General features: G+C 43.6%; 2 protein-coding genes across 2 annotated transcripts; both read left to right on the top strand.

Annotated features, from left to right (window-relative positions):
* Window positions 1-766: 766 nt before the first annotated feature.
* LOC124012223 (mucin-5AC-like) lies at window positions 767-2,824 on the top strand (the record flags this gene model as incomplete). Its single annotated transcript, XM_046325699.1, has 2 exons — window positions 767-2,542; window positions 2,627-2,824. Coding segments are annotated over 2 exons (1,974 nt in total), but the record flags the coding sequence as incomplete, so codon positions are not given.
* Window positions 2,825-3,262: 438 nt separating this feature from the next.
* LOC124012222 (mucin-5AC-like) lies at window positions 3,263-7,729 on the top strand (the record flags this gene model as incomplete). The annotated part of the gene is made up of 7 exons (XM_046325697.1): window positions 3,263-5,220; window positions 5,820-5,977; window positions 6,170-6,300; window positions 6,388-6,449; window positions 6,603-6,703; window positions 6,854-7,029; window positions 7,162-7,729. Coding segments are annotated over 7 exons (2,682 nt in total), but the record flags the coding sequence as incomplete, so codon positions are not given.
* Between the last annotated feature and the right edge of the window lie 2,777 nt (window positions 7,730-10,506).

Here is a 10,506-nt window from a genome sequence, read left to right as displayed (position 1 = left end):
CACAACAACTCCTTCTGCAGTTCCTACGACAACTGCAGCTATTACGACAACTGCAGCACCTATGACAACTGCAGCACCTACGACAACTGCAGCACCTACTATGACAACTGCAGCACCTACTACGACCACTGCAGCGCCTACTACGACAACTGTAGCTCCCACAACAACTACTTCTGCAGTTCCTACGACAACTGCAGCTACTACGACAACTGCAGCACCTACGACAACTGCAGCACCTATTACGACAACTGTAGCTCCCACACAACTACTTCTGCAGTTCACCAACTGCAGCTACTACGACAACTGCAGCACCTACGACAACTGAGCACACTGACCAGCGCCTACTACGACAACTGTAGCTCCCACAACAACTACTTCTGCAGTTCCTACGACAACTGAAGCTACTACGACAACTGCAGCTACTACGACAAATGCAGCACCTACGACAACTGCAGCACCTACGACAACTGGAGCACCTACCACGACAAATGCAGCACCTACTACGACCACTGCAGCGCCTACTACGACAACTGCAGCTCCCACAACAACTACCCCTGCAGTTCCTACGACAACTGCAGCTACTACGACAACTGCAGCACCTACGACAACTGGAGCACCTACTACGACAGCTGCTGCACCTACTACGACCACTGCAGCGCCTACTACGACAACTGTAGCTCCCACAACAACTACTTCTGCAGTTCCTTCGACAACTGCAGCTTCTACGACAACTGCAGCACCTACGACAACTGGAGCACCTACTACCACAACTGCAGCACCTACGAAAACTGCAGCACCTACGACAACTGGAGCACCTACTACGACAACTGCAGCACCTACTACGACAACTGTAGCTCCCACAACAACTACTCCTGCAGTTCCTACGACAACTGCTGCTACTACGACAACTGCAGCACCTACGACAACTGGAGCACCTATTACGACAACTGCAGCACCTACTACGACCACTGCAGTGCCTACTACAACAACTGTAGCTCCCACAACACCTACTTCTGCAGTTCCTACGACAACTTCAGCTACTACGACAACTGCAGCATCTACGACAACTGGAGCACCTACTACGACAACTGGAGCACCTACTACGACAACTGCAGCACCTTCTACGACCACTGTGGCACCTACTACGACAACTGTAGCTCCCACAACAACTACTTCTGCAGTTCCTACGACAACTGCAGCTACTTCGACAACTGCAGCACCTACGACAACTGGAGCACCTACTACGACCACTGCAGCGCCTACTTCGACAACTGTAGCTCCCACAACAACTACTTCTGCAGCTGCTATGACAACCTCAACCGCAACACCTTCTACAACTGCAGCTCCTACAACCACTATGACTGCTGCAGAAACTACTACGACAACCACAACTGCACCTACAGCTACAACCACAACTGCAGATCCTACTACAACATCAGTTGTAGTTTCAAGCACTGCAGCAGCTGAACCTGCAACAACTGTAGGTCCTAGTACGACAACTGTAGCTCCTAAAACAGCTACAACTGCAGCAACTACTACAATTGAAGCTACGACAACAACCACACCTTCCACTACAGCTACAACTGACGCTCCGACAACAACCACACCTACTACGACAGCTACACCTGAAGCTCCTACGACCACTACAACGACAACTGCAGCTTCTGCGACAACTGGAACACCTACTACGACAACTGCAGCACCTACTACGACCACTGCAGCGCCTACTATGACAACTGTAGCTCCCACAACAACTACTTCTGCAGTTCCTACGACAACTGCAGCTACTACGACAACTGCAGCACCTACGACAACTGCAGCACCTACGACAACTGCAGCACCTACTATGACAACTGCAGCACCTACTACGACCACTGCAGCGCCTACTACGACAACTGTAGCTCCCACAACAACTACTCCTGCAGTTTCTACGACAACTGCAGCTACTACGACAACTGCAGCAACTACGACAACTGGAGCACCTACTACGACAACTGCAGCACCTACTACGACCACTGCAGCGCCTACTACGACAACTGTAGCTCCCACAACAACTACTCCTGCAGTTTCTACGACAACTGCAGCTACTACGACAACTGCAGCACCTACGACAACTGGAGCACCTACTACGACAACTGCAGCACCTACTACGACCACTGCAGCACCTACTACGACAACTGTAGCTCCCACAACAACTACTTCTGCAGTTCCTACGACAACTGCAGCTACGACGACAACTGCAGCACCTAAGACAACTGGAGCACCTACTACGACAACTGTAGCTCCTAAAACAGCTACAACTGCAGCAACTACTACAACTGAAGCTACGACAACAACCACACCTTCCACTACAGCTACAACTGACGCTCCGACAACAACCACACCTACTACGACAGCTACAATTGAAGCTCCTACAACCACTACAACGACAACTGCAGCTTCTGCGACAACTGGAGCACCTACTACGACAACTGCAGCACCTACTACGACCACTGCAGCGCCTACTACGACAACAGTAGCTCCCACAACAACTACTTCTGCAGTTCCTATGACAACTGCAGCTACTACGACAACTGCAGCATCTACAACAACTGGAGCACCTACTACGACAACTGCAGCACCTAAGACAACTGGAGCACCTACTACGACAACTGTAGGTCCTAAAACAGCTACAACTGCAGCAACTACTACAACTGAAGCTACGACAACAACCACACCTTCCACTACAGCTACAACTGACGCTCCGACAACAACCACACCTACTACGACAGCTACAACTGAAGCTCCTACGACCACTACAACGACAACTGCAGCTTCTGCGACAACTGGAGCACCTACTACGACAACTGCAGCACCTACTACGACCACTGTAGCTCCCACAACAACTACTTCTGCAGTTCCTACGACAACTGCAGCTACTACGACAACTGCAGCACCTACGACAACTGGAGCACCTACTACGACAACTGCAGCACCTACTACGACCGCTGCAGCGCCTACTACGACAACTGTAGCTCCCACAACAACTACTCCTGCAGTTTCTATGACAACTGCAGCTTCTACGACAACTGCAGCACCTACGACAACTGGAGCACCTACTACGACAATTGTAGCTCCTAAAACAGCTACAACTGCAGCACCTACGACAACTGGAGCACCTACTACGACAACTGCAGCACCTACGACAACTGCAGCACCTACGACAACTGGAGGACCTACTACGACAACTGCAGCTACTACGACAACTGCAGCACCTACGACAACTGGAGCACCTACTACGACAATTGTACCTCCTAAAACAGCTACAACTGCAGCACCTACGACAACTGGAGCACGTACTACGACAACTGCAGCACCTACGACAACTGCAGCACCTACGACAACTGGAGCACCTACTACGACAACTGCAGCACCTACTACGACAACTGTAGCTCCCACAACAACTACTTCTGCAGTCCCTACAACAATTGCAGCAACTACGACAACTGCAGCACCTACGACAACTGCAGCACCTACGACCACTGGAGCACCTACTACGACAACTGCAGCACCTACTACGACCACTGCAGCGCCTACTACGACAACTGTAGCTTCCACAACAACTACTTCTGCAGTTCCTACGACAACTGCAGCTACTATGACAACTGCAGCACCTACGACAACTGCAGCACCTACTACGTCAACTGCAGCACCTACTACAGCAAATGCAGCACCTACAACCACTATGACTTCAGCAACTACTAAGACAACCGCAACTGCACCTACTGCTACAACCACAACCTCAGATCCTACTACAACATTAGTTGATCTTACAAGCACTACAGCAGCTGAAACTACAACTGTAGGTCCTACTACAACAACTGTAGCTCCTAAAACATCTACAACTGAAGCTCCGACACCAACCACACCTACTACGACAGCTACAACTGAAGCTCCTACGACACCTGCAACGACAACTGCAGCTCCTACGACAACTGCAGCTCCTACGACAACTGCAGCTTCTACGACAACTGCAGCACCTACGACAACTGCAGCACCTACAACTACTGCAGCTCCTGCGACAACTGCAGCTACTACGACAACTGGAGCACCTACTACGATAACTGCAGCACCTACTACGACCACTGTAGCTCCCACAACAACTACCTCTGCAGCTCCTACGACAACCTCAACTGCAACACCTTCTACAACTGCAGCTCCTACAACGACTATGACTGCAGCAACTACTACGCCAACCACAACTGCACCTACTGCTACAACCACAACTGCAGATCCGACTACAATATTTGTTGTAGTTTCAAGCACTGCAGCAGCTGAACCTGCAACAACTGTAGGTCCTACTACAACAACTGTCGCTCCTAAAACAGCTACAAGTGCAGCAACGACAACAACCACACCTTCCACGACAGCTACAACTGAAGCTCCGACAACAACCACACCTACTATGACAGCTACAACTGAAGCTCCTACGATCACTTCAACAGCAACACCTGCAACACCAACTGTAGCTCCTACGACAACTGCATCTCGTACGACAACTGCAGCTACTAGGACAACTGCAGCTCATATGACAACTGTATCTCTTCTGAACATTACAACTGAGGTACCTGCTACTGCTCCTACTACATCTACATCAGCAGCGCTTACGACAACCACTGCAGCTCTTACTACAACATTTGTAGATATTACAACTACTACAACTAGAGCACTTGCTACAGAAACTACAATTGCACCTACTACGACAACCACAAGTGCAGCACGTACTACGACAACTGCAGCACCTACGACAACTGCAGCTTCTACGACAACTGCAGCTCCTACGACAACCACAACTGCAGCTTTTACGAGAACTACCACTGCTCCTACTATCAACAGCACCATAGAAGCTCCTACTTCCACAACCATAACTGAAGCTTCTATAACCACCACAACTGTATCTTCTACTATGACAACCACAACTTCAGCTGCCATAATGACAACTACGAATTTAGCTCCAACAATGGCAACTCCAGCTCTTACAGCCACCACCACCATTGTAGCTTCTAGCATGGCAATTCAACCTGCAGGTCCTACAACAACGACCACAACTGTTGCTCCAACAATGACTACGACTGCAGCACCTACAAGTACAACCACAATTGTACTTCCAACTTTTACTTCAACTTCTATGGTTTCAGGGACATCAACAACTTCTATGGCTTCAGGGACATCAACAACCAGGTAAGCAAGATATGTTTTGCATAATTATTTTATGCTATTGAATAAACACTTTGTCAATCAAGGAAACTTTGAAGCGAAGAACCAACTTTGAAGCAAAAGCATTCAAAATGTCAGCCATTCTTTAGAAAAGCTCTTTGTGTACCTCAGTTTGTGTATAGGCGCTATTTCAATCCAATTAATATGCTTGCTGAAGGTAAAACAACCATATTTTTTTGACATACTTCTAATTATTTGATTCATTTAGCCCGCTTTAGCACTTAAATGCTTTAAGTTAAACACGGAATCAACTTAGATATATATTTTATAGCATTTATACTTTTTGTACTACAACAATTCAAAACGTTATAAACTATACACATTTAAACAAGTAGAAACTAGCATGTAATAACCTAACAATAGTGGTAACTCTTGATCCGTTCAAGCTAGAGACACCAAACCAAACCAAAAACCAAAGTTTTCCCATCTACCTACCATTACTACTGCAGTCACTACCACTAATAAATCTTATTTCACAGCCATAAAAAAATATAAGACAAGCTAGCAAGCACACATATTTTCTTTAGGAAATGACATGTTCATTTATTACTATTTTCTCTTAGATTTGGCACAGTGGTGGTTTTTGTTAGATTGGTGTTCCAGCTCAACACACTAGTCCCCACTGAGGATGATGTCCTTGGTGTCATCAACAAGCAACTGTCTCGTCAATTCAACATTCAGAGAAGCACTCAGACCACCTTCCAGAATGCAACTTATATCAGTGAGTTCAAGAAATTAGACTTATATCATCACATTTATTTCCACTCTCTCTATATATCGTTTCATAGGTAAACATTCAACTGCTCCCGCTATCTAAATACTTCTTGAATGTTTTTTAATGTTGAAACTCCTATATTGTAGCAGTTCATTTGGTCTGTTGTCTATCATAACACTTTTTCTTGTGTGCTCACAGAACTTACAGATACTTCATTTGCCGTCGATCTTGGTTTCAAAATAACCAATGTAACCATGGAGTCTCAAAGAGATAGACTCACATTCACCAGCGAGACCTACAACAAGATACAGGATTCAATTAACAACCTAGTAAGATACTTCTATACATAAGATACATCCATGGTCATGTTCAGGTCATGATAGTAATTGACAACTTGTTGTTTTGTCCCCTTTTAGCTCCATGAAATTCTTAGTAAACCAGATGGCAAACCATTTGTCTTTCCCAATGCCAACTTCACGTAAGTACAATGCCATGTCTGTGAACCAACCCATCTTTCTCAACTGCACTCTTTAGAATGTCTGCAGATTTCATACAGCTGCTGTTTGTACAGCTAAACAGGATGGAGGGAAGATGTTCAACTCTCACACAAAACCAATGTTTACGTCCACAGTATTGTTGGCACTCAAATCAGGGCAGACATCATGTATGTATACAAAGAGGAAGACGTCAAGCTCCCTAGTGCTTTTCTAGAGGAAGTCTTAAAAGTCTCAGGTATGCTGCTTTTGTTGCCATTTCATTTTTTTATTATGGCAAGTTATAAAACACTGTGTACAGTACGTGTAATACTCAATCTCGAAAACACTTTCATATCTATGTTCTAGTTTATAATCCCCCTAAATTGTATTTAAATGTGTATTCTAGGTCTCCTAACAACCACGGTTGCCCCAACAACTACCAGTACCTCACCACTTCCAACCCTTTTGCTGACCACTACTTTCAATACCACAAGTAATGGAGGTTTTCCTGGCTGGGCTCTGGCCATTATCATCCCCTGTGGCATCGCTATCATTCTGGTACCCCTGTGGATCCTGCTATGTGTACGTATAGGCTTGTGTTCACTTGTGTACTGTGAAAATACTCTACAAAGTATATGATCAAATAAGCTGTTCGATGTCTGCAATGATATTGATTTAGCATGTGAATCATACTTCACCATCTTTGTTTTGCAGTGCATGCTATGTGGCTGTTGTGCAGCTGCAAGGAGACGCTGGCACAGACGTAGATCTTACAATGTACATTACACCACCAGAAACGGTTTCTTCTGAGGTGACAACGCTGACATCTGTGGGCAACTGTCATCACAAGAACAACCAATCATCTATATCTGCTAATCACAGGACTTTAATGCATGGAAAATTCCTTGTTACGATATACAATTGCATCTGAAAAGATCAAGTGGGGAGTTGCATATATTTTTATCATAAAAAGAAAATTGATAATGGGTTTAATAGGCCACATGTTTTTTGTGCAATGTACTACGTTTTATATTATAGATATATGATTGTTAATCAAAGATACAGCTGAGCTGAACATGGAATGTTTATATATTTATTAGCTATGTCATTTGTGGTTTCAAGCTGTGCTATCCACTTACTAAAACGTTTATCACTTATTTATTTAATGTGTAATAAGCTAGATTACAATGTTTATTGTTGAGTTTTGTTATTAACTCTCTTGATTAACTATGAACTAATTTATTTTCAACTGCAATACAGTACTTGTTTCTTCAACTTACAGTTTGACAAATGTAATAAAAAGTCTTTACAAACCAGTATTACGTTAACAGTTTATGAATAGGTTTGACTGCAGGGTGATTATAGACAAAACAGCTACACATCAAAAATTGTCTGACCTGGCACCTGAATTATGTTTTTTTTTTTTTCAATGCAAACCCTACAGGCCAAGTGCAGTCAAAAACTAGATTTAGCTCTGTTTTGTGTACAGTGCCTTCAGAACGTGTTCACATCGCTTGACTTTTTCCATATTTTGTTGTGTTACAGCCTGAATTTAAAATGGATTAGATTGAGATTGTGTGACACTGGCCTACACACAATAGCCCATAATTTCATAGTTAAATTATGTTTTTAGAAATGTTTACTAATGTCTTTAGTCAATAAGTATTCAACCATTTTGTTATGGCACACTTAAATAAGTTCAGGAGTAAAGACGTGCTTACCAAGTCACAGAACAAGTTGAATGGAGTCACTGTGTGCATTAATAGTATTTAACATTATTTTGGAATGATTACCTCATCTCTGTACCCCACACATACAATTGTATGAAAGGTCCCTCAGTCGAGCAGTGAATTTCAAACACAGATTCAACCACAAAGACCAGGGACGTTTTCCAAAGTTGGGCACCTATTGGTAGATGGTTTTAAAAAAGCAGACTGAATCTCCCTTTGAGCATGCTTAATTAAGTTTTTAACTACAATTTGGATGGTGTATCAATTCGACCAGTCACTACAAAGATACTGCCGTCCTTCCTAACTCAGTTGCCGGAATGGAAGGAATCCGCTCACGAATTTCACTATGGGGCCAGTGATGACTTTAAAACAGTTAGAGTTTAATGGCTGTGATAGGAGAGATCTTAGGATGGACAAACAACATTGTAGTTACTACAAAATGCTGACCGAACTGACAGAGTGAAAAGAATGAAGCCTGTATAGAATCCAAATATTCCAAAAACATACATCCTGTTTGCAAAATGGTGGCAAATTAATTAACTTATTGTCCTGAATACAAGGTGTTATGTTTGGGGCAAATCAAATACAACACATTACTGAGTACCTAAATGACTTAAATGTAAATGTAAATGTACCTCTCTCTATATTTTCAAGCATAGTGGTGGCTGCATCATCTTCTCGGTATGCTTGTAACAGTTAAGGACTGGAGAGTTTTTCAGGACAAAAAATAAACTGAATGGAGCTAAGCACAGATAAAATCCTTAAGGAAAACCTGATTCAGTCTGCTGTCCACCAGACACAATAACCTAAACTACAAGGCCCAATCTACACCAAATCTTTTGGTGTCTTTTCTATATATAACTTTTTAAAAGATTTAATTTGTTATTTAATGTAATATCTTATGCTATTATTGTCTTACTGTTCTGTACTTTGTCATGTATTTGTATGTTTTATGTACACCCCAGGGAGTGAAGATCCTCTTGTGCAGTAGCTAATGGGGATCCGTATAAACTAAACCAAGAAGACAGTGAATGTTCCTCAGTTGCCGAGTTACAGTTTTGACTTAAATCTGTTTGACAATCTATTGCAAGACATGAAAAGGATCAACAACCAATTTGACAGAGCTTGAAGAATTTTCCAAATAATCATGGGCAAATGCTGCACAATCCAGATGTGGCAAGCTGCTAGACTTACCCAAGACTCACAGCTTTAATCGCCTCTGCCAAAGATGATTCTAATGTATTCACTCAGACGGTTGAATACTTATGTAATCAAGATACAGTATATTACTGTTTTCATTTTCATACATTTCTTACAAATGTTAGAATTTCTCTTCCACGTTGACCATATAGAGTATTTTGGTAGATTGTTGACAAAAAAGTGACAATTAAATCCATTTGAATCCCAACACGTAACTCAACAATATGTGGGAAAAGTCAAAAGGTGTTAATAATACTTTCTGAAGGCACTGTATATTTTCACACTATGAGGTTGGAATGCAAAGAAACAGATATCTCTAGCTTAAACTGACACATATTGATGGGGATTTTTGTTATATGACCTCACTGGTGCGTCAATCGATTCTATGGTGTTAACTATTTAGCGGTGTTATGAAATGGGGGTAGAAGCTGTTCAGAGTCTGTTCTGTTCCTTACTTGGTTTGACGGTCATGCAACCCGTGCGGTAGCAGATAGAACCGTCTTTGACACTTTTTAGGGCTTTTGCCTGTTACATAGGTCCTGGATGGCAGGGAGCTCGGCCCCAGTGATGTACGCACTACCCTCTGTAGTCTCTTGCAGTCAGAGGCCAAGCAGTTGTCATACCAGGTGAACACTTTCCGCCTGTCTCCGTGCTGCTGTGCTGTTTGTTGCTACTGGTTTCCTGTTAAGGCTATGGCTGAGTTCAAGGTTTTACTTCTAACCTACAAAAGCATTAAATGGACTTGCTCATATCTATCCCCCCCGATTTGGTCCTGCCATACATACCTACACGTATGCTATGGTCACAAGACCCAGACCTAATTATTGTCTCTACAATTTCTTTGAAAAAAGCTGAAGGCAGGGCCTTCTCCTATAGAGCTCAATTTGTATATAATGGTATGCATATCCATGTGAGAGACTCAGACTTATTCTCGATCTTAAAGTCTTTGCTGAAGACTCATCTCTTCAGTAGGTCCTATGATTGAATGGAGCGATGAACCGCCGTTGCTATCGCTGCCTGGCCGGCTCCCCTGTCTCCACTGGGATTCTCTCACCCTATTATGGGGGCTGAGTCACTGGCTTACTCGTGCTCTTCCATGCTGTTCCTAGGAGGGGTGCATCACTTGAGT

The sequence above is a fragment of the Oncorhynchus gorbuscha genome, linkage group LG24 (genome assembly GCF_021184085.1).
Source record: "Oncorhynchus gorbuscha isolate QuinsamMale2020 ecotype Even-year linkage group LG24, OgorEven_v1.0, whole genome shotgun sequence".
NCBI classification, from domain to species: Eukaryota; Metazoa; Chordata; class Actinopteri; order Salmoniformes; family Salmonidae; genus Oncorhynchus; species Oncorhynchus gorbuscha.
This window is presented reverse-complemented; position numbering and strand designations above follow the sequence as displayed.